Source organism: Nelumbo lutea, chromosome 1 (genome assembly GCF_056320005.1).
Source record: "Nelumbo lutea isolate HS-2025 chromosome 1, American lotus-T2T, whole genome shotgun sequence".
Taxonomy (NCBI): Eukaryota; Viridiplantae; Streptophyta; class Magnoliopsida; order Proteales; family Nelumbonaceae; genus Nelumbo; species Nelumbo lutea.
Genome location: NC_142684.1, coordinates 121,656,602 through 121,680,648, shown reverse-complemented (window position 1 = coordinate 121,680,648; position 24,047 = coordinate 121,656,602). Strand labels below are relative to the sequence as shown.

Sequence of the window (24,047 nt, the reverse complement as noted above, 5' to 3'; positions counted from 1 at the left end):
TTATTTCCGGCATTTTCTAGAGCATACTTATTGTCTAATGCATTATAAATTTCATAGGCATAATTGTAAAAAGAATAGACATTATACAGTTCATTAAACAAGTAGTTTAGGATATGGTTGGTGTAGAGGTGGTTGGCTGTAGTCCAATGTTCTGCAACAACAGAATGGGCTGATTCCTCCATGTTCGATGGATTCGATTCAGTCAAAGCAAATGCTACTCCTAATTGTTGTAAGGCAAAAAACAGGTGTTGTCTTTAACACTTATAGTTAGTTCCATTGAAGAGTACAATATTAGAGAAATCGGAAACTATTGACAATATCTGATTTCTCATGAAGGGATTAGCAGTGATAAATTTCATAAATGCGGTTTTAAGATGCATTCACCACACAATTGCTGATTATAGATCTGTTCACTATGTTGTAAAGTTCTACATGTTGTGTGTCTAGCTCATTATGCTATTACATGGTCTTTGTCTCATTTCTACCATCTTCAAAAAAAAAATAAAAACCTGTAAATCCAAATAAATAGTAGGTAAACAAAGATATGGTCATAAACGTAAACCCAAACAAGTGCATTCCACTGGATATCAATCAATCGCGTTAAGCTTTACTTATTTTTTTTTCTTTTAAGTAACAATATGTATTTACCATCTCTTTCAATCAATTCCATCATTTGATATGGTTAAAGCGGTAAATACCAAAGTTTTACCCATAAATGTAATAAGATTCTTAAATCTTAATTTTAGAAATATTTACTACAGACGAATAAGCCATGGAACAAGCGAACCGGGTAGCTAATTGAAAAGAATAAAAACCGGGTAACTATTATACAAACTACGGTTCTACGAAGAACTAGTAGGGGAGAGAGATACGGTAGTGAAGTGGGGAAGGTACGCCACTAGATTTCAAAATAAAAGCAACGACGCCCCATCTCAGGTCTTTCCCCCCAATTTTATTTCCCCGCCCGCGCTATCCTCATCGCATTCAATTTCAGCATCCGACGCGTTTTCCTACTTGCAATCTCGCATTGGACGGCGCTGTGCGCGCTTTTGCCTTCTCCAACCATTCGCCCATCTTTCCCATGGGAAATTAGGGTTTCCAAGGCTGATTCGCCAAAAGCTCCACTCTCAACACAATCTTCGTCCGCCTTAACTGTTGCATCTCAATTTACGCTGCGTCATCCACATTTACAACGATTTCAATGTCGTCTAGGGCTACGCCTTCGGCTTCCGCCAGCAGATCAGATCCCTCTAAGGACTCTCAGGTATTCCCTTTTCTTTTTTCCTTTCCTCAATGGACAATGGCCCATCTTTTTCTCTTGTTCCTCTCTCTCTCTCTCTCTCTCTCTCTCTCTATATATATATATATATATATATATATATATATATATATATATATTGTCTACGGGTCCTGCATTACTATTGCAGAGTGCGGTGAAATGAATTACAGTGACCTTTGGTTGTCTAGTAACAATGGTGAGATGGATGCATTTGTTTCAAAGGCGGGTAAGCGAAGCAAAAATGGAAAAAAAGGAAGATAACTAGAGTTTACTTAAAAAAACTTGTCATAAGCACTAGTCAACTCAGAGTCTTCCATAAAATAGGAAACCCATTCAACGTTAAAAATTTGATCTCCTTGCTTTCCTTCCTTACATTACCAACTAGAACTTCAGACCCTCTGTATGATTTGATTAATTTGAGTGCAATTATTTGATCTTTTAATTAGGTAATTGGGTTTAGAGAGCCTTACGCAGGGATCACACTTTCTCCATTTCTCCGGTATAATTACTTGCTGCGTGGTGTCATTATATGAATTTATTCAAGGGTCATATTTGGGCTCAGTTTGGGAAGAGTACAAATACAAATATGTACAGTATATACAACATGATATAAAAATAATATAAAATACAAGGTTTTGCACTCTACAAATTTGTATTTGTACTCCTTCCAAACTAAGGCTAAATGTATCATTAGGGCTAATGCGTACAACTACACTGTGTTTTGCTTTTTAATAATGCCTGATTTTTAAGGAATTTCAAAGTGGCAATTATAGTTTGAAATTAATGACAAGGTAATCACTGAGGGAGGCTTATAATTGGGAACAAGGTGAATGAGGATCGGGATTTCAGTATTGGCCTTGGGATACCCTCATAGCAGATTAGAGAGGTGGACTCCTTGGTAATCAGAGTGAAACCCTTGTTCCATTGGGTTCCCTGACTCACCTCTCACTAGAAGATAATCTAGCAAGAGAAGGGATGTTGAGCAGGGAGCTATTTGAGGAATGTTACTATCATCTCAATTCTCAAGCTGATATTTTTGTATGTTTGGTAGGAAGCCTGTCTGAAATCATAGGTAGTTTCAGATTTTCCTTTTGGTTCAAACCATTGGATTTTTTACTGATACTTTTTTACTTTTACAAATTAATACAGTTCTTTTACCATTATCAATAAAAAGTTGAAATTAATGAAGTTTCTGAACAATGTTGAGGATGAAAGGTATAACAATTTTTCTATGTTTGATTATCATGTAATGCTTAAAGCCTTAAACTCATAAAATCTGGTCGTGAATTTGGCCAAATGGTAGACTAAGAAGGAGATTCTCATTATCTTTTAATAGGTGGTGTAGAGTTTGTAGACAAGCATGTATGACTTAGTGAACTTTCTGGATTTACAGAACGCAGATTATGGTTATTAAATTCATAACTCAGGTGATGAGTTTTTAAAATAAAATATAAATCCTAGAGTAGCTCCTTAGGTTTCATAGTAATCAGCAGTAATCTTTAACGAATAATCACCACAATCCTCATGAAATAGTAACCTCATATCAAAGCATAGAAAAACAACATATTACGAGAAGAAAAAGAACAAAGAAGTAGAGGGTTGCTCTTGTGTGTTGATTGGGTAAAATGGCACACAAATCATCAAGTTCTTTCACATTTATACATTTTTATTATTTTCTTATTTGTTTGGGTTTAAATGGCACACAAATCATCAAGTTCTTTCTCACTTATAGGTTCAGTTTTGAAGGATTAAAGGGTTCAAGACTATGTCACCGACTTGTGTGCCATTTAAACCCAAACAAATAAGAAAATAATAAAAAGAAACTGGTATAAGAATAAATAAGCATATTATAAACCTGAAAAAATGAATTATTTGGTGTAATAATATCTATTTGAATATTATTAATATCATAAAACAAAAATATAAAAACATTATGTGGCACTTTATATAAAAATATGTAGGTGCTTGGGCAAGGTAACCGTCCAAGGATGCCTTTTTTGTCTAGCCATTGTCTTGAAAGAAATTTCCTTCGAGTTGAACTTGTTGCTCTTCTTTATAGGTTAAAATTAGTCTTCTCATCAGGTTGAAATGTAGTTGTAGCAGAACTGCATGCCTGTCAAGTAATTATTGGTTGGATTTCTGCATGCATAGATACACTTTGAACTCTTGGACATCTTTGGCTGCCAGGCAGAACTACTTGTTTGGGTGGACTCTCAGATCAATTAGTGGCTTAGCTGATTTATTAGCAAGGAAAGAGGTAAGTTTGACTTGTTTAGCATGGGGTCACAAGACCTAGAGGAACATTCTGCTAAGGTTTCTTTACTTCTCTTGAAAATGTCAGCTATGTACTAGTTCCATATGGTCCAACTACATAAAATGCTAGGGATTTTCTTACTTATTGTACTACATGAATGAAATCCTTTTGATCATTCTTTCTGATAATAAACAAAGAACTTGAAAAGCCAGTTGTTTCTAGTAGTTATTTTGAACCTTGCTAAAATGATTACTATAGATTCTCCTCCTTTATAACACTTCTTAGGTACATTATGTTTCTGTTCTCCAATGTTTTCAATTTGCTTCTAATTATATATCGATTTGACAGATGTTGGGGGTCCAAGGATCAAGTCAAAGTTCCAAGGACATTCTGTCAGTTATTGATTCTTTGAAGAAACAAGTTGCTGTTGAGAGATGCATCTTTATAAAGGTGCGTTTTCTTGGTACCTATTTTCAATGGAGCTTGTATTCTAATGGTTCTAGCCCTTGAAAGTATAAGCTGCTTATTTATTTATTTACAGAAAAGAATGGTGGAAAACAATGAAAAGCTGCTCGGTGTTACAAATCATGTTTATACACTGTCAAAAGAGAGAAGCAACAGTGTGATAAATGATACTGAAAAAAATCTAGACCTGCTGACAAAGAGGCAAAGAGATGCATTTGGTATGCTGAATGGTCTTGATTTGACTAATGGTGAAAAGGATAAGAATGGTTCTCAGGAAGATAGCTATGCCTCATCAGCAGTTCTTGTAGGTTCTAGTTTCGGAATGAAGAATGTTGTTCGCCCCATCAAGCTTCCAGAAGTGAAGAAATTGGCTCCTTATACTACATGGATATTTTTGGATAGGTATGTCATGCAACTATGTACTTGCACACATTAATTTTCCTTTGTCATATTTATTCTGCGATGTATGTCATATTGGATGTTCCTTTTATATATATTATTGTAAAATATGGGTTATTTATAGGTGATTAATATCAGTGTTTGAATTGACAAATGACATGAAATTGGCTAGTTTTATATTTTTATGCTTGTTTATCTGCATGGTCTTAGTCTTGCAACCTGTTTCTCTAGATGACTCATTATCTTCATGGGAAGAGTCCTCTTGGTATGATTTTTGTCAGGTGCTTATTATTATTTTTTTATCAATAAAATCTGCTTTGTATGTGCTAGAATTTGATGTGTTAATGGTTGCTTATAATGCTTTCTGTTTTTTTTTTTTTTTAAATTCTGTTGAGTATCTATGGCTGTCTCTGCTGTTAGTCACAATCTCCTTTGACACTTCTTGTAAATACTAAACCTCCCCTCTCTTTTCAAAATGGACTAAGACCTCCCTTGCTAGGTGATGTCATTGGACAAAAACCTTGCCTCTATTAGCAACCTGTCAAGATTCATTTGCATGTGAATCATGTGCATGTAAAGTTTTTTAAAAACCCATAATTTTCCCTTTGTGTACCCTTTGCCTTTAGTTCCTTATATTTAGAGTAGACTGGCCCTTTAACTGAGATTCCTGTTTCATCAACTGGTAACCAGGAAAATTTTATAAAAGAGTAATTATTTACAAAAAAATGAATAAACTCATTAAAACTTAATTAGCATGATGAAGAAATTCATCAACACTTCGTTTCTGAGACAATGATGCAAGAGATTGCAGTAAAAAAATGTACTATTCAAATTTATCTGTTTGGATATGGTACACTATGCATGCTTACATCTAGACTAAAAAGGGTATTGAGGTCTACTGGCAGTTGAAGTTGTTCCTTGGTTGAATGGATCAAATCCACAACAGTGTTTCTGCTTTCTTCCAACACTCAAAGTTCAACTGGTTTGCCTTATACTTGAAAAGTAAAAGCTCAAATTTGGTTCTTTGGGTAGAATGCACTATAATGCTGTTGGGTGTGATTAACCACTGACTGACAAAATCACCATGTGGAGGACCAATATGTGCATTGCAGACACCAGATCTCAAGATCTCCAGAGAAGCCATTACATAGAAACCCTAAAAGCAGAATTTGTGCAGAGAGACAAGTGAAATAAGAGAAACTTACTTAAGATTAATTCTAAATTTAGAAAGGGAAGAGATAAAATTGTTAATTAAATTAGAGAACACAAATGCACACCCACACAAACATTCTTCTGTAAAGTTGTTTGATTCATTGTTCTAAGCTCAGTGAGTCAAATTGGAACTTGATTCAATGGATTTTGAGTCAAGTCCATTTTGTAGAGCCATTTTCTGTAAATACAGAGTTGACATAAGCCGCCGCCCCCCCCCCCCCTAGATATGAGTTTTTATTCTTACTCTTTTTTTTTTCAATTGGACTGGGTACTCTTATCTTTTGTGGCCTGATCGAACAAGACAATTTTATTTCTCTTTTTCCGGGTTCTGGGGTTGCAAGCTACTGATGTTGATGCTATAGGACTTCCAGCTGTGTGTCTGGACTGAAGGTAGGACAGATTAAACATGCTGTACACATGCAAAAAACCTACATCAGCCCATAATAGATCTGAGAACACACTCTAACCTGGTTCATGGGAGCCTAGATGACCAGGAACTGATCTGTGTGTATCAAAACTTTTGTTGGGGATGGAGGAAATGCTGATTTAAGTACTGTTTGGTGTATGTTGACCTGTGATTACAATGGCAGCAGAACTGTTGTAGTTTGTATGACAAACCTGATCATAAGACCCATAGATGTGTATCAACCTCAACCATAAAGTGAAGTCGGGGAATGGGTGTTTCTTTTGTTGTTTTGGGTAATGACTGGAATTGCATTGATGAGCTACATGATTTATTTAAGGGTGCTAGTTGGGTTGCCCAGTTTGAATAATTTCAACTATTACTTGGGCCCTTTCGAATCTTAACAAAATCTGAACATAATTCGGCTGAAGTTGCACCTCAGATATATATCACCTTTAGGGTGTCTGCTCACCATGGGCCAATGCTTGGTGTGTGTAATGATAAAATTTAAGGTTGGCAAGTATGAGAGTATGGCTTTGAGCAGTGTTTTAAAAGGCGTGAAAGGTGTATGCCTGGAGGCACACCTCAGTCAGAAAAGAAAAGGGAACAGTAAGGAAGCGCCCCCCCCCCCTCTCCCTCTTTCAACTAGTGTTAAAAACTTCCTCTTAAGGAGGCTTATGCCTCTTATTTTCTGAACTACGCCTCATGCCTCTTGGTAGTGGAATGCCTCATGTTGTGTCATGCCTCCCATGCTTTAAAACATTGATTTTGGGTTTGAGAGTGGTCACTTTGTGTGAAAAAAATGCCAAAGGCTAGAATTGAATCCAGTCAGCCCCTCCAAGGTCCCCAAATATCTAGGACCAACATTGGATAATGGCATTTAGGGTATTTACTCACTCTGATTCTATTCTATGGTATCTGTTTGTTTCATGATTATTGATGATGAGTTGGTGAAATGTCTCTTTTTTACAAGACCTCTTTTTTACAAGGGGCTGAATGAATTTTTGCAGCTGTAAGAAACTAAGAATTCATCATGCTTCCTTCTTAGGTGGATGAAGCAGGTTTAGAAGCTTGAAAATCAAGAGATATTTTACTCTCTCTCTCTCTCTATATATATATGTATGTATGTATATATGGTTATTTATCAAGGAATGTGGAAGATGCATTTTATGCCCTTAGTTTGTAGGTGTGCCAGCTCCTCCAAGGGTGGGGGCATTTCTGTGGCATGCTTTCTTTGATAATATTTTGGCTCACCTAGTGTACAAAGGGTATCTCTGTTCTGAATTGGATGGATCATGTGTTGAGATAACCTGGACCTGAATTCTGTTGATCATTTTCTTCAAAGATAGGATTCTTCCATGGTATAAAATTTCATTCACTTTAATTTTGGTATACACTGATACCTGCTAGATCTTATCGGACAGCTTTTTCTTTTATGACTGTTTGAAGTTTTTAGCTCCATTGAGTGGATTTTGTCGAGGTTTGTTCCTTTTTCCATCTTTGGAAGCAAAGAAGTAGGACTTTTTGTAGCAACCTTTTTTTCTTGGTAAATTTTTTCTGGAAATTACTTCCTAGTTGGACTAGGTTATTAAATTCTCATGAATGTGGTAAGCTTCATTTTGAACTAATTTTATTTTATTTTTGTTTGATATAGTGAATTGATGCTCTATAGGGCATGCGTTGAAGAAAGCTTTTGTCCTTTTAAGCCTTGCTCGTTTATTAGAAAGCTATTTACTTGGGTAAATTCACTTACCTGGGTAAGCATTACCTAGGAAAAACTTGCCTGTTTTGTCAACCTTTCCCCCAGGTGGAAAAGTTACTTGCCCACCTGGGAGATTGGTAAGTGATACACAGGAAAGTGATTCTTCCATGGGTCCTAGATGAATCCGGAAAATGAACATGGGAAAAGGAGTCAATGGGAACCACGATCCCATTGACCGACTTCCCCGCTCTTGATAATCTGAGAAATGAATGGTACCACTTATATTCTCTACCTATTTGTTGGTTCATTAACAATCTGAAAGACCTTTAGATTGTGAACAAAGGAACAACCACTGTGTATCAGTCTCTGGACCTGGAATCCCCCAAACAAGGTTGATTTTCTACCCTCCTCTAGCATGCAAGTCAGGCACTGACTGATCTAGGAACCCACCCCAATGAACTGTTTGGCAATGAAGCTAATGATTTAGCTTCTCTAAGTGGGATCCTAAGAGACCATACACGATACACCTACTATCGCAAAAGGCATCCTGTCTAAAACCACCTGCTAATCCTCTTCACTAGTTAAAGTGGACCAACCTAAGGGCAAGCTACTAATAATCTAGCTTAAGTCCTTGCAAGAGTGATAGCAATTTTGCCTGTTAGATTTATCAATAAAACAGACCAACAACAGTTCTGCCTGTTAGGAGTTGTTTTCTACCTACTATTTTTCAACAATACGTTCTTTGTTTTTTTTCATAAAAAAGGAAGCCATGGCAATATGATAATCTATTATTATCCTGCTGTAGGCTTCTGATAGGGATCAACTCAAGGCATATCAAAATAGAACCAAAGCTGCTCCTATACTTATTTGGCATCATTATGATGAAGCAGAGCCCACATGGGAGCTGGGTTAGCAGTGGATCAACTTGGGAAGTCCCTAGAGTCTTCAATCCACCTTAAGATGCTCTTTGTGTGGTTGAGTTTGTTGCTGGACAGGGCTTATTTGACTTTCTTACATTTCTGGACAGTAAGGGTATTTTGTAGTTTTGCATGTTTGGAGACAAGTCATAGTCTAGTAATTTCCCTTTGTTTGGCTTTACGTATGTAATTGTTTGGGGCAGGTTTACTCTAATCTAGCTTTTTTTTTTGCAAGTGACTTGTTGGGCAAGCTAATTTGGGGGGGGGGGAGTTCCTTCCTTCGGAAGCTTCTTTCTTATTAAACTTGTAAGACTCATTTGAAGAACAGGTTTTTGCTAATGAACAAAGAAAATTCTCTACAGAATTTGGTCTGATTGCCAAGTTGGGGGTGTGATTGCCCTCACCCTTGAGTGTGTTTGCCTATGGCTTTCATCTTATTTCCATCTCTTCTTTTCTTCCTCTGTTAGTTCTTTGTTTGTGCTATGCAGCTAGACCTAAGTTGGTTGTAAGAATAGTGCTGAATCACAAAGATCCCACATCAGCTTCAGATATATTACATTTGCCTTTTCCTGATCAAAAGCCATCTAAGCTTTCTTTAGTCTGGTCCCCGGAATGGACCATCTTTATTTTCGCTTCCTGGCATTAGATAAAATGCTAATTCACCGTGGAAATGCATTCTATGCCATTACTTTTTACGCTAGACTATTTAATTGGTTGGATTTGTTTTTTATGAATAATTTGTTGTTTGTGTGATTAATTTTAATGCTTTGAGCATTTCTTCTGGATGCCCTTCTGTTTTGGAATATGTGTTTGTGCATTCAATTTTCAGTCTGCTTTATTTTGAAGATCACTTATCATTTGAGCTGGTGCTAGTTTTTATTTTATTTTATAAATTTCATTATTTTAAACTTGTGTTGGTTATTGAGTGATTCCATAATCAAATCCATGCAGGAACCAAAGAATGACCGAGGATCAGTCGGTGGTTGGTCGAAGGAGAATTTATTATGATCAAAATGGTGGAGAAGCTCTAATTTGCAGTGACAGTGAGGAGGAAATAGTTGAGGAGGAAGAAGAAAAGAGAGAATTTGTGGATTCTGAAGATTATATCCTTCGGTTGGTATATCCATAAAACCAAATGAAGTTTGTGAATTCTGTGGCCATGGCTCTTTTTCTTTTCCTGCTCTTAAGATTTCTAACCTTTAGAAATTAATGGTTGTTCTTTTTATGTAAATTATGAGGGCTGTTGTTTGTTATTCTGCTCTTTTTCTGTTTTGTTTCTTGTGTGGAAGGATATTCTCAACAGTAAATTCATGATTTCATGAATTGGATCACATATGGTGGAGACTGTCTGTTATGTCTCATAATCATCATCATCCAAGCCTCATCCCATCTATATTGGGTTGGCTACATGGGTCCTGTTTTCATTCCATTCTATTTAATGCCATGTTGTGTTTAGTCTTTACTAATTTGGGGGCATGCATGGATGTGTCAAGCCATATATCATGCCTGAGTGCCTTCATATGGGTCCTGAGTAGATGACTAGATTCTCAGTTACTTCAAAATGTACTTATCTGATGTCTATTAACTATTTTTTATTGTATTTTTTGTTCTCTGAAGCTTTTATATTCTAGTTCTGCTTTAAGGGATACTCACTTTGCCCTTCATGTTCTATTCCAGAATGACCATCCAAGAGGTTGGTTTATCAGATGCTGTGCTGGATTCATTGTCACAGTGCTTTTCTAGAAGTCCTTGTGAGGTTAAGGTATGCTTCCAATGATAAGAAGTGTGATACCAGTTTTTGTGAACTAGTTTTGTAGTTATAGTAAGAATTTATTTGAAAAACTGGTCATAGTGTGAAACTCTGGTCCAGCTGTTTCCCAATCATCTTGTGCTGGCTTTACAGAGGTATGAAACAACGTCAAACATTCTATACAGGCAAGATATGAAATTCTTATGAAGGGAGAGAAAGATGCACAGTGCGAGAAGAAGAGTAGCACTGATGATAAAACACAAATGGATGATTCATTTTTTGATAAAGATTTAGATGCAGCACTGGATTCTTTTGACAATCTATTTTGTCGGCGATGTCTAGTAAGAATCATTATCATCATTCTCTATGTTGTGCTATGATCTCTGTGATCACTTCTTCCAAGAATTATTTCTGATGCACTTCATCTTTTATTCTGGCAGGTGTTTGATTGTAGATTGCATGGATGCTCACAGGATCTTGTCTTTCCTGTATGTTGATTATCTTGAGGTTCACGTTGTTTAGATGTTTGTTGGACTTAAATTATTTTTTATTTGTTCCTATGACATCAGGCTGAGAAACAGCTTCCATGGAACTACACAGATGAGGAAAATGTACCATGTGGTGTGAATTGCTACCGGCTGGTACGTAATTTGATGTGCTGGATATGGTTGCTGTTTGTTTATCTTGTACTTCTTCATAAAAGTTTGGTATAAAGATCCAAATTGATACATAAATCCCTGGGTTTGTCCTGCTTTACTCATGCGGTCTCAAGTTAAATGATGTCTCAGGCCCAGAAACTGGAAAGCAATGCTATAAGGAGCTCTCCTGTGCACAATGGTCTTGAAGAAAAACCAGTTCCTTCAGCTGGGGACCAAATATCTCCCAGAAAGAAAGGTACTAGTTCATCTGTTGGCAAAAAGCTAAAGTCTAACCAGAGTGAAAGTGCTTCATCTAATGTGAGAAATACATCAGAAAGCAGCGAGTCAGAGATAAGACCCAGGCAGGATAATTCTTCCATCCACAATTCTTCATCACCTCAGAAGGCTAAGCTTGTTGGAAAATGTGTTCACAAAAGAAACAGCAAACGAGTTGCTGAACGTGTTTTTGTTTGCATGCGGAAGAGACAGAAAAAAATGATTGCTTCTGATTCTGACTCCGTTGTGAGTGGATGTGTTTGGCCAAGAGATATGAAGCTTAGGTCTAATTCACGCAAAGAAAATGAAGAGGCTACTTCTTCACAACGGAAAGTAAAAACTCCACCTACAAGAAAGCCCAAGAAGAAGGAATTACCAGCTCAGGACAGTAGCAAATCCACATTTAATGGTCATGATGAACCATCTGATGAGATGGTTAAAGGCCTACCAGAGGCTATTAGTGATGAGACCTCGAAGAAAGAAGAGTTTGTTGATGAAAGCATTTGTAAAAATGAAGCAACAGGTGATAAATCTTGGAAAACTATCGAGAAGGGCCTTTTTGCAAAAGGTTTGGAAATTTTTGGAAGGAATAGGTTAGTACATTCCAGCCATGTTGAGAAGCTATCTTTGGAAAGGACTATTTTAAGTGCATGTAGATTTTGTTTATTTTTATTTGTATTGCCAGGTGATCCCTGGGAATGTGATTTTGAGAATTTTGAAATAACAAACTTGTATTACCTCAGCATCCAATCAAACTTCCTGATAATTTTAACATAATCCTAAATGAAAGTCTTGAATTTTGCCTGATAAATTGCTTTGTTCCAGAATTCAGACAATACAACTAAATCTTCTCAACTATTTTAGGTACTTAAAATTCTTAGAGATTGATATTTTTCTTATAATGTACTTAGTTTTTTTCAATCTGTTTTTTGTTTGTCATTAAAGGCAATTCAAATTTGATCTATTTATAATTAGATTGAACAAGAATTCACCCCAATCCGTTTCATTATGATCCTATCTGATTATATAAGGTATATGTGCTTATATTTACATGAAATTAGTAAGGATCTATTGACAAATTGGTTTTGATGTTGTATGCTTACCAATGAGATGGGTTCAAGTCCCATAGAAGTTATTTGCAAGTCATTATATATATTATATTATACAATATTAAAATCATTCCTGAACACCCCCACCCCCCAATCTGAAACTGATGCTAATCTGATTGGGGACATGCCAAACTAACATAATAGGGGCAAAGGTGGCTTTCTCCCTTGATATCCCTTGAGAAATGGGTTTGTTGGCAATTCTAATTGTCCGGTTGGTTTCTTTGGTGATATGTGGTTACTAATGAAATGAGATTGTCAAAATAATGAATCAAATGTTGCAAGAGTTCTCTAGTCTTTCTTGTTCCTCTTAGGCTTTATGTTATTACCTATCTGAATATTAATCTTTGTGGAGAATGTCCAGGATGAACATAGAATTTGCCTGGAACTCTTTGCCTAAATAGCCCATATGAGTGGAACTCTTCCCTCTTGTATTCTATGAGTGGTCAGTTCTTAAGTATGCTGGTGACTAGTATTTGTAATGGTTTTGGTCTGTGTAGGAGGTTAATGTGGTACTGGGTAGAACCATAGAAGGCATGAGTGGAAGAAAATGATATTTTACAAGGCGAGTGGTTTGGGGTGAAGGGGTTGGCAACAATGAGATTGAGAGATTTGAGTAGAAGATCAAGACTGTAATCAATCTTGAATCCTAATAGGTTTTAGGTTTATAAAACAAAAGAAAAGTGAGAGAAAGGAGAGAGAATAGAAGAGAAACAGGAGAACACAAGTGGTTGAAAGGAGGGACAGATTCTAACAGATTTGCCGCTGCCACTCTCTTAATATTTATAGGTTATGTTTAGTACATAATGGAAAGGACACATCTGCCCTTAGTACTTACATAATAAATAAAGTAAATAAAAGCTGAAATAAATAACAATTGAATTAACAAATTGACTCAAATTGACACTACTATAACTGAAACAAATAACTACACTGCTATCCTACGAACACAGTGGGGACCATTGTAGTGGGGCCCACGTCAGTGTTCTATACACTCCCCATCAAGTTGGGAGTAGATATCTATCATTCCCAACTTGGATAGGTCTGTCTCTAACTTCTTCCTTGGTACAACCTTGGTGAGGATATTCGCGAGTTGCATATTAGATGTGATATACGGAAGACACACTTCTTGTGATGTGACCCTTTCTCGCACAAAATGTCGATCAACTTCGGTATGTTTAGTTATGTCATGCTGCACTGGGTTGTGGGCTATATTAATAGCTACCTGATTATCACAATACAACATTAAGGGCTTTTCATAGTTAATACCCAACTCTTCGAGTAGTGACCTCAGCCATAAGATTTTAGCCATTCCATTAGCCATTGACCTGTATTCCGCTTCAGCACTGGAGCGGGAAACAACACTCTGCTTCTTACTCCTTCAAGAGACAAGGTTACCTCCCACAAGGGCACAATATCCAGAGGTAGACTTTCTGTCATCAACACTCCTAGCCCAATCGGCATCTGTATAGACTTCCACCCTTATGTGATTATTGTTCTTGAGAAATATACCTCTACCCGGGCATCTCTTCAAGTATGCTAATATTCTCTCTACCGCAAGAAGATGAGAAGTTCTAGGGGAGTGCATGTATTGGCTAACGACACTAACTTGCATAGCTGATATCCGACCGAGTGAGGTAGAGATATATGAGCTTTCCAACTAACCGCTGGAACATAACTTTGTCTTCAAGAGGCTCCCCACCCTCTGCACTAATCTTGTGATTTTGTTCGATGGGTGTATCAACCGGCTTAACACCCAACTTTCCAGTTTCCGCCAACAGATCTAGAACATATTTTCTCTGAGAGATAAAAATCCCCTATTTGGATCTAGCAACCTCAATACCCAAAAAGTACCATAGTGCACCAAGATCTTTCACCTCAAACTCTTGATGAAGGAGCTGTTTGAGGGACTCAATCTCATGACTGTCATTTTCTGTCACCACAATATCATCAACATATACTGTTAGTAGTGTCAGAGAGGACTCCACCCTCTTGATGAATAGTGTATGATCTGACTGGGCCTGTACATAACCAAACTTTCCAAGGGCTAATCTGAACCTATCAAACCAGACTCTAGGTGATTTCTTCAAACCATACAATGCCTTGTTTAGTCGGCACACCTTCTTAACTGTTTCTGTATCTTAGAATCCAGGAGGCAACTGCATGTAAACCTCTTCCTGTAAGTCTCCATTCAGAAAGGCATTTTTAACATCCATCTGAAACAGGGGCCAAGAATGATTTACTGCAAGGGATAACAGAACTCGGATGGTGGTCATCTTGGCTATTGGGGCAAAGGTCTCCAAGTAGTCTATACCATAAGTCTAAGTGAACCCCTTTGCATTCAGTCGGGCTTTGTACCTTTCAATAGAGCCATCAACATTATGCTTCACAGTGAACACCCATCTGCATCCCACCGGTTTCTTTCCTTTTGGTGGGTCAACCAGTGCCCAAGTATTATTCTTCAACAGGGCATCCATTTCGACTTGCATTGCATCTTTCCATTGTGGAACTGATAAGGCTTCTTGCACTGTTCTTGGAATAGGGACATCGGCAATGGAAGTGAGATAGGACCGATAAGATGGAGACAGATGATCATAAGATAAGAACTGTGAGATGCTGTGAGCTGTAGAAGTGGTGCAATGTTGTTTCCCTTTGCGAATGGCAATAGGGAGATCAAGGTCATCCATAGGAGGGGAAGTGGAAATTGCGAGAGGTATCTCAATAGGCTCTGGATCTGGAGCCGCAGAAGGAATTGGAGCTGGGCGGGACTGCCGAAGACTAGGATCAACCTACCTGCATCGCCTTTAATAGACTCTCAACTCCGGCTCCCTCTGACCACCCTCACCACTACAACCTTCATTATCCAATGGAATAGGTAAATGAACAACCCCACTCAAAACAGCCCCACTTCTACCAGCCCCACTTCCACTCTCACTGCTCTCCCCCCGAGGAGAAACCCTAGGATAATAGGGTGTCTCCTCAAAGAATGTGACATCCATGGAGACAAACCGTTTCCCTGAAATCGGATCATAGCAGCAATAACCCTTTTGAGTTTGTGCATAACCAAGGAAAATGCATTTGAAGGCCGTAGGTTCAAACTTGGAATGATGAGGCCCGAGAAGCTGAACGAAACAGGTACAACCAAAGGTTTTAAGGGGAACAATGAACAACTCCTCGTCTGGGTATAGAAGGGAAAAGGGGTTTCTCATATCAAGAACCTGAGAAGGAACTTGATTAATGAGATAAACTGCCGTGAGGATAGCATCACCCCAGAAGCGAATAGGTACATTGGAGGTAAACATAATGCTTTTAGCCACCTCCAAGATATGTTTATTCTTCCTTTCGGCAACACCGTTCTGTTGTGGTGTATAAGGGCAAGTGCTCTGGTGAATAACTCCATGGCTAAGAAGGTAGGAGGTCAATGGCTGAGCAAAGTATTCCTTTGCATTATCAGATCTAAGGACTTTGATTTTGGTCCCAAACTGAGTGAAAACCATCTGATGGAAGTTTTGGGTCAGAGCAGGAACTTCATCCCGAGAACGCATAAGATAGACCCAAGAAAAAGGGGTATGGTCATCAACAAATAGTAGAAAATATCTATACCCACTCATAGAAGAGATGATATGGCCCCCAAACATCAGTATGCACAATATCAAAAGAAGAATTACTCCTTTTATTACTTGAAGAATAAGATATTCTACAATGTTTGGCAAACTCACAACTTTCACACCTCAACTTTGATAACTCAACAGACTCAAATAAAGCAGGAAACAAACTCTTCAAAGACTTAAAAGACAAATGACCTAATCGGTTATGCCAAAGCATAACCGAACTCATAGACTGGGAAACAAAAGACTTCTTATCCACTAACTCCTCTTGACGAGAACTCTCTCCAAGCAGATAGATCCCGTTCATATCACGGCCAGTCCCAATCACCTTCCTCGTCTCCAAATCCTGAAAAACACATCGGGCAGGGAAAAAGGTTACTGAACAATTCATGTGTTCGGTAATACTACTAATTGAAAGCAGGTTAGTATCAAGCTTAGGAATATGCAAGACAGAAGATAAAAAGATAGTATCCGATAGCTTGATGCCCCCCTTGCCCGAAATGGAAACAAGAGAGCCATCAGCAATGGATACTCTATCTTGGCCAGAGGACAAGTGATAAGAAGTGAACAAAGATGGCAAGCTAGTCATATAGTCAGATGCACCTGAATCTATTACCCAGTAGTGGTCAGTATTACCTGGAGCTGAAGCATGGTAAGCAGAGGCTCGAGTATCTAAATGTGCAAATGCAGATGTGGCAGGAGCTGATGGTGACTGAGATGGCTGAGTTGAACTCCCAACTTCCTTTTCTAACTGTATGAGGGCAGCTCGAACAATAGCTAAAGTCTCTAGGGATGTGCCTGATGAGGATGCTGAATTAGTGTTCACTGCCATGAGCATTACCCTTCTTATTTCTTAGTTTTGCTGGGACCAAGTGAGGATGTAGCTTCTAACAAGTATCTTTTGTGTGCTTGGGTTTCTTGCAATGTTAACATACCAGGTCCCGTTTATCTTCTTTCTTCCGGTCCCTTTCTGAGTCACCCCCTGGCTTAGGTTTAATAGCTGTCAAGGCTGGGAAAAAAGGCTGGGGTTGCATCATGACTTTCCTCCTGGTCTCTTCACTATGCACCAGGGAGTATGCTTGAGAAAGGGTCACACTATCTCTCGTCAATATCTGTTGTCGCACAATATCATATTTTGAATTCAAACCAGCCAGAAACTCAAATACCCTATTCGTCTCGACTTGCTTTCTGTGAGTCTGTGCATCTTTGGGACTCTCCCACTCAAGGGTCTCTAGATGGTCAATCTCATGCCACAAGGATTTCAAGGTAGAGAAGTAGACAGAAACTGGCTTCTCTCCTTGTTTAAGGCTGTTCACCTCACACTTCAGTTCATAGGCTCTAGCAACATTAAGGGGTTGGGAATAGGTTTCTTTCACAACATCCCATATCTCTTTGGCTGTCTTTGCCCACAAATAATTTCGGCTGATATGTGGCTGCATAGAATTACACAGCCATGCCATAACCAAATAGTTCTCTTAAACCCACTTGGTGTATGTTGAGTCCTCCTTGGAAGGTTTTTTCACATCTCCCAAGAGGTAACCCAGTTTTCCCCTTCCTCCAATAGCCATCATGGCTAATTGAGCCCATTCCAAATAATTTGACCCATCAAATCTCATAGTTGTAATCTGAAACCCGGTTTCAGATACACTACCATAACTGTGGTTTCCAAAACTACTTTCTCCCTGACCCTTAAACTCCATCTTTGATCAAGATTCAGTGGCTACAAACCGTTAGAGCCACTATACCAGAAAACATAGTCAAACAAGCAAGTCTGAAATCTGATCCGAAACCAACACAAATCTGATATGAAATCAATCGCCTATCACAGTATATGCAAGAAATCAACTCAAATCTGATCTGAAATCTATCGACATGCACAGTACCAGGCAGCCTATCAATCTGAGATGCTATTTTCTGAAATCACTATTGTGGGGCCCACTGTTGCGAGAGCAAAATTAGGGTTTCAACTGTAGGTCTGAAGTAAGTGCTCAGCTGCACTCTCCAAGCAGTCCTCACAAGTGGGACTTGTCGTAGGGCAATATGAAACCCTAAAAACTAATCACCTTCGAAGGGAGGTGGGTTCGGCCCAACAGTCAAATCCTAGAAACAAACTTAAACACAGTTCGGCAAGCCAAACCCTAGAAACAAACTTGAACACAGTTCGACCCCTCTTTCTAGATAGGTCCAACCTATCTCGACTGATTGCAATCCCTGAAACTCAATAAAAAAAACTTACTTATGTACTTCGATTTACTGTCTTCTAGGGTTACCTGAACCCTAACCTTCGCTGCTTCTTCCTGATTACCAACTCTCTGCAAGCCGCGACAAGTCTTTAACTGTTGCGAACCTCTCTTGGTGGTAATCTCCAAGATTCAGCCACCGAAAACTTTCTTCAAAGCTTCCAGCCCTAGCTAGTCCTCATGTGGTCGGTTGGACTAGACACACATGAGAAGCCCTAGATAGGCTCTGATACCAAGTAGAAGATCAAGACTGTAATCAGTTTTGAATCCTAATAGGTTTTAGGTTTACAAAGCAGAAGAAAAGTGGGAGAAATGAGAGAGAATAGAAGAGAAACAGGAGAACACAAGTGGTTGAAAGGAGGGACAGATTCTAACAGATCTGCTGCCGCCACTCTCTTAATATTTATAGGTTATGTTTAGTACATAATGCAAAGGACACATCTGCCCTTAGTATTTACATAATAAATAAAGTAAATAAAGGCTGAAATAAATAACAACTGAATTAACAAACTGACTCAAACTGACACTACTATAACTGAAACAAATAACTACACTGCTGTCTTACGAACACAGTGGGGACCACTGCTGTGGGACCCACATCAGTGTTCTCTACAATTTGAAAAGTGGTTTAAGAATCAAAAAAATAATATTAGGAAGTAAATTAGTGAGGTGTTGGTCAAGATCAAGGTTGAAGAATAAATAATTCAAAACCAAGACTAGAAGCAAGAAAGCTATTATGATTTGAAATTATCATCGTCGATTCATCATCTAAGCCTTGTCCTCCCAATTGTATGGGGTTGGCTACATAAATCTTGTTTTTCCATTCTATTCTATCCAATGCCATATCCATTTTTGAATTTTGAGTGCTTAGGGCTGCTTGGTTCATGCTTAGGGTCTAAATTGGAATCGGAATTGAAAACTGACTGCTGGTGGTTTTAGCAGCGGCAACAACAGAGGGAGGGAGGGAAGGGGAGTTGGCTGTTCAAGTAGGGAGCGTTGGCAGGGATGGATGAAGGGTTGGGAATCTCATACCCAGGGAGTCTGTAAAGGCCATCCTAACATATAAGGGAATCCCATTCCAACCAACCAAACAGCTGGAATTGGAATGGACCTTTCCAATTCTGATTCTAGGTGCCTACTTCGGGTAACCAAATGAACCCATAAATCATTTCTTACTACAACCAAAGTCCTTTTTGGTCTGTTCCTATCAACTTCAAACAGACCACTTTTTTCTAATAGGTGCTGTACATGGTCTTCTTTGCACGCCACCTAACCATCTTATTTTATTTTTTGTCATTTTATCATCTATTGAATCTACTCCTTGGTTCCTTTGACTTCATTTTTTAGCACATTGTCCTTTCATTTCTTGACTTGAACAAAATAGAAACATAAATTAAGAACAGTAAGAACTTGGACTGTGGCGTTGTTACGTTTTTCTTCCCTTTTGGTTTCCTTTAGGTTCTTTCTTCTCTGTTCGGCAAGGGTGTGGCAATTTTCTTGAAAAAAGGGGAGCAAGATAAAAAATTACTGAAGAAGAATAAACAAGGAATGCATTGTCCTTCTGTAAGGTTTCTAGAATATCATGGCTCAAGATCTTTTTCTATGTAGAGTTCTAAGAATCCTTGCATTGATTTGGTTATTCATTTCGTATGGGTTCTTTTGTTTCTCTGAACAGCTGTTTAATTGCAAGGAACCTTTTGAATGGAATGAAGACGTGTGCAGATGTCTATCAGTACATGAGTTGCACGGAAAATAAGTTATCAAACAGAGTAGGTGATGGTACAAATTCTCTGGTTGAAGGCCATTCCAAGGTTGATTATAATGATACTATGGTTAGTATATTTTTATGCTTCTGTACATCTAGTATCTGGCCCTTCTTCTCTGACAATAATCAAATACCTCTTCTCTCTCCCCCTTTTCTTGCTTGATACAAACTACAGGGTAGTGAACTGCGAACAAGATCAAGGTTTGTGCGCAGGAGGGGTAGAGTTCGTCGGTTGAAGTATACTTGGAAATCTGCTGGTTACCATTCAATTAGGAAACGGATTACTGAGAGGAAGGATCAACCATGTCGGCAGTTTAACCCCTGTAATTGCAAGTCAGCATGCGGAAAGCAGTGTGCTTGTCTTCTAAATGGAACCTGCTGTGAGAAATACTGCGGGTAAGTCACTTTAAATTTTTTAGAGGAATATATGTATTTGAATAGCTTATCCCTGAAGATTTGTGGTCGTTATTGTGTTATTATGATTCTTATACGTTTTTCTTTGTATTTTCTCTTGGATTTTCCATTAGGAAATGTGTTCTATACATGGATTTTTTTAAAGGACATTCTCTAACTTTTCACTAATTCAAGCAATTATTTCAATCTAGGCTTAAATATGTTTATCTCAAGTAAGTGTTTTGGTTTCTACTGTTTCTACTCATTTTCTCCTCGAATTTCCAATATAGGTGCCCTAAGAGCTGTAAAAATAGGTTCAGAGGTTGTCATTGTGCCAAGAGTCAATGCCGAAGTCGTCAATGTCCATGTTTTGCAGCAGACAGGGAATGTGATCCAGATGTTTGTAGAAATTGCTGGGTTGGGTATGTCTTGCTTCCCCCTTTTTCCTTTCTAGAACTTGCAATTTTAAGATGGTTGTAGAATTCAATTTCTTCATCTTATTTATCATTTATTCTTATTGCATCAGTATTGCTGTCATCGGTTATTGTTTTTCATGGAAGTTCTAATGAAACAATTGATTTAATTGCGTTTAAAATATAAAAAATTGCATAATTAAGTTGAAGTGGTTAATGTTTAACAAGTTGAAATGATGGTATGAAAGAATTGCAGATGTGCAAGAGCTAATATTTAGGTCTGAGGTTCAAACCTCCATCACCTGAGGGAAAGATGTAAACTGAAACCTTTATAATCATTAACCACTTTCTTTTTGAAAGATGAAGATAAATTGAATTAAATATAATAAGAAAAGCAGTAAAGGGAGAGGTTCCCCCCAACCATCCATTACAACCAACACACTAGCTATGAAATTGAAAGTCGGATTATTTGCCAAGGCCTCATCAGATAGCTAGGAAATTGAAAACAATAGATAGTTGCCTTTACTTAGAATTGTAAAAGATGGCCTCGTTACCTCCTAGTACACTTCAGCAACTTTACATGAGGAACTGAGGATCTATTCCTGAATTTGTTTAAAACATGGTTGATTTGTATAGCCTCTTTTGTCATTTATTTTTTGTTTTAGTTTTCACCATTAGCATGCTACAAAGTTTTTTCATTTATGTTCTGTGATATCTCATGACAGTTGCGGTGATGGTACTCTTGGAGTCCCGTCCCAAAGAGGTGACAATTATGAATGCAGGAACATGAAGCTTCTCCTCAAACAACAACAGAGAGTAATATTACTTGGCCAATTAAGATTTTTGCTTATTTAGTTATTTGCAATACAAGATATCTTGTAGCTTACTCCATATTGTTGGAATAAGTCTGTTGAGTTTTTTGGTAGTAAGGATGATGATATTATCTTGACCTTGTTGGCCTTGATAGTGTCCAATTCTATATGATAACTTCACTTTGTAGCAGCTGCATGAACAGTATTTCTCTTTTAAGTAGAATAAATTTCTATAGAAAGTTTATTCATATTTTTTAATTCTTTATATTCAAAATCAGATTTTTCTGAATTGAATTGACAAAACAGTGGTCAGAACTATGGTGCCCATATTTAAAAACAATGATGATATACAAAGTTGTAATAATTATTGTGGAAATAACTGAGCAACGGTTACTAAGTTGATAGAAAAGTTCAGAGAGGAGAGAATCTCCATATGGTTTTATTTTTTCATTGATCTAGAGAAAGCATATAATAGTTTCCCAAGGGAGATATGTGGGCTTAAATAAAGGTCATGCATGAAGATGCAAAAACTAATGTTAGAACATGCAGAGGGACATCAGATTTTATGGTTACAATGGATTTTCTCCAAGGTTCAGCATTTTGTCATAGATGAATTGAGCAAGTATATTCAAGATGACATAGTACTAATTGACAAAACTAATGTTAATGAACAATTGCATTAGAAACATGACTTACCAAAAAAAAAGTTACATTAGAAACAAGAGGTTTTAAAATAAGTAGGACTACGACAGGATATATGCAATTTAAATTTAACAATATTAGGAGTGCAAATCAGTGTAATCTTGGGATGGAAACCTAGATATAACTCATTGTGGCCTCTTTTGTTACCTTGGTCGATAATTTATAACGAGGGAGATGTTGAAGATGTCACCCATAGAATGAAAATTTTATAAAAGTGTTGGGCAGTCAAGGAGCAACATATCCAAAAAAAATGAGTGACAGAAGTGCTAGGGTAAATTTCAAACAGCACTGATGCACCGAGTCTGGATGCAGGCTGAAGAGTTTCATGCTGTGAATTGATGAATGCCACCCCAGTATCAGCTGAAATACAGCATAGTGTGGATGTATAAACAGCATGGGTTATTAATTTTTTCTATAAAATGTGGAGCCCAAGTAAAAACTGAAGTAGTTAGAAGTGGAGATGAACCTTTTTCTCTGGCATCATTCTAATTGGAAATCAGCTTTGGTTCATATGCATCAACAGGTTCTACTTGGAAGATCCGATGTATCTGGATGGGGGGCGTTTCTAAAGGTAACTTTTCTTACATATGGGTCTTATATTATCATTTGTTTCTTCTTGTACTAAATAAATAATCTTCAATTTCTCCAGAATAGTGTTGGCAAACATGAGTACCTTGGAGAGTACACTGGAGAACTGATTTCACACCGTGAAGCTGATAAGCGTGGAAAGATTTATGACCGTGAAAATTCATCATTTCTTTTCAATTTGAATGATCAGGCATGATCTGTACCAGAAGCCATAATTGTTTTTCCTTTTCATTGATTTCTTAGTTATAACCTCCTTTTCTTTCTTTCTTTCAGTTTGTCCTTGATGCTTATCGTAAGGGTGACAAGTTGAAGTTTGCCAATCATTCACCTGATCCAAATTGCTATGCCAAGGTTCTCCCTCTCTCTCTCTCTATCTCATGCACATTTTGTCATCATGAGCATGCACGGAATGTTAAGCTCAATGCCTTCGGAGCATTTCTTTCTTTGACCTAGCTTTGGATGTCTTAGGTGTTGGGACTTGTAAAATTGCAAAATTCTTGGTAAAGGAAAAAATGATGTATTGCCATTTTATTTATTTTCTGTTTACGTGATTGCTCATGCTGCTCATAATTCTGCTTTAGGTCATCATGGTAGCTGGGGATCACAGGGTGGGTATATTTGCCAAGGAACGAATAAATGCTGGAGAGGAGCTTTTCTATGATTACCGTTATGAGCCAGATAGAGCTCCTGCTTGGGCAAAAAAGCCTGAAACTACAGGTTCAAAAAAGGAGGAAGCAGTTACTTCGAGTGGTCGGGCAAAAAAGCTGGCTTAGTTAAAGCAGTTCCTTAAATAGCAAATCCATTTTTTGCCATTCTTACACATTGTGTAAGAAACATAATTTCATTGTCGTTGAGATGACATTTACATCTCCATCCACGAATTTCCAAATTTTTGTGCAAATTTAGTCAATTATTCTCTATTTTCTATTTCGAGGGCCTTTGAGTACGGTCAGCGCCGTGAGGGCTGTAAAGAGATGATGTATTCATCTGATTATCTAGATTTTGGTCGGTGTAGCCATGTAAGAGTAAACCGTTACTGAATGGTAGATTGGAGTATGGACATGGATTTCTTTTTCAAAAAACTGATTTAGAAATAAAACATATCCTGAAGTTTTAATCAAACGC

The 24,047-nt window shown here is 37.8% G+C and overlaps 1 protein-coding gene across 5 annotated transcripts; it reads left to right on the top strand.

The window, feature by feature from the left end:
* Window positions 1–837: 837 nt before the first annotated feature.
* On the top strand, window positions 838–24,044 carry LOC148877204 (histone-lysine N-methyltransferase CLF-like). 5 transcript variants are annotated; one of them, XM_088982853.1, is made up of 19 exons: window positions 1,069–1,264; window positions 2,164–2,165; window positions 3,431–3,536; window positions 3,882–3,983; window positions 4,075–4,400; window positions 9,583–9,744; window positions 10,309–10,393; window positions 10,567–10,722; window positions 10,822–10,869; window positions 10,951–11,022; window positions 11,170–11,888; window positions 19,925–20,081; window positions 20,190–20,410; window positions 20,698–20,829; window positions 21,546–21,636; window positions 22,858–22,905; window positions 22,984–23,112; window positions 23,196–23,273; window positions 23,504–23,940. In XM_088982853.1, the coding sequence occupies exons 1-19, from the start codon at window positions 1,202–1,204 to the stop codon at window positions 23,693–23,695; spliced, it is 2,889 nt and encodes a 962-aa protein (XP_088838979.1). In that variant the 5' UTR covers window positions 1,069–1,201; the 3' UTR covers window positions 23,696–23,940. The 5 variants fall into 5 exon arrangements, with proteins under 5 accessions (XP_088838964.1, XP_088838958.1, XP_088838970.1 ...); XM_088982838.1 differs by lacking the exon at window positions 2,164–2,165 and having other exon boundaries at window positions 838–1,264; window positions 3,467–3,536; window positions 23,504–24,044; XM_088982832.1 differs by lacking the exon at window positions 2,164–2,165 and having other exon boundaries at window positions 838–1,264; window positions 23,504–24,044.
* The last annotated feature ends 3 nt before the right edge of the window (window positions 24,045–24,047 follow it).

Excerpts from the sequence above, each read along its gene's own strand:
- LOC148877204 (XM_088982853.1), top strand. The coding sequence starts at position 1,202 with ATGTCGTCTAGGGCTACGCCTTCGGCTTCCGCCAGCAGATCAGATCCC. Across the intron at positions 23,113-23,195 it reads TTTTCAATTTGAATGATCAG|TTTGTCCTTGATGCTTATCG; the intron begins GCATGATCTGTA and ends TCTTTCTTTCAG. Across the intron at positions 23,274-23,503 it reads ATCCAAATTGCTATGCCAAG|GTCATCATGGTAGCTGGGGA; the intron begins GTTCTCCCTCTC and ends ATTCTGCTTTAG.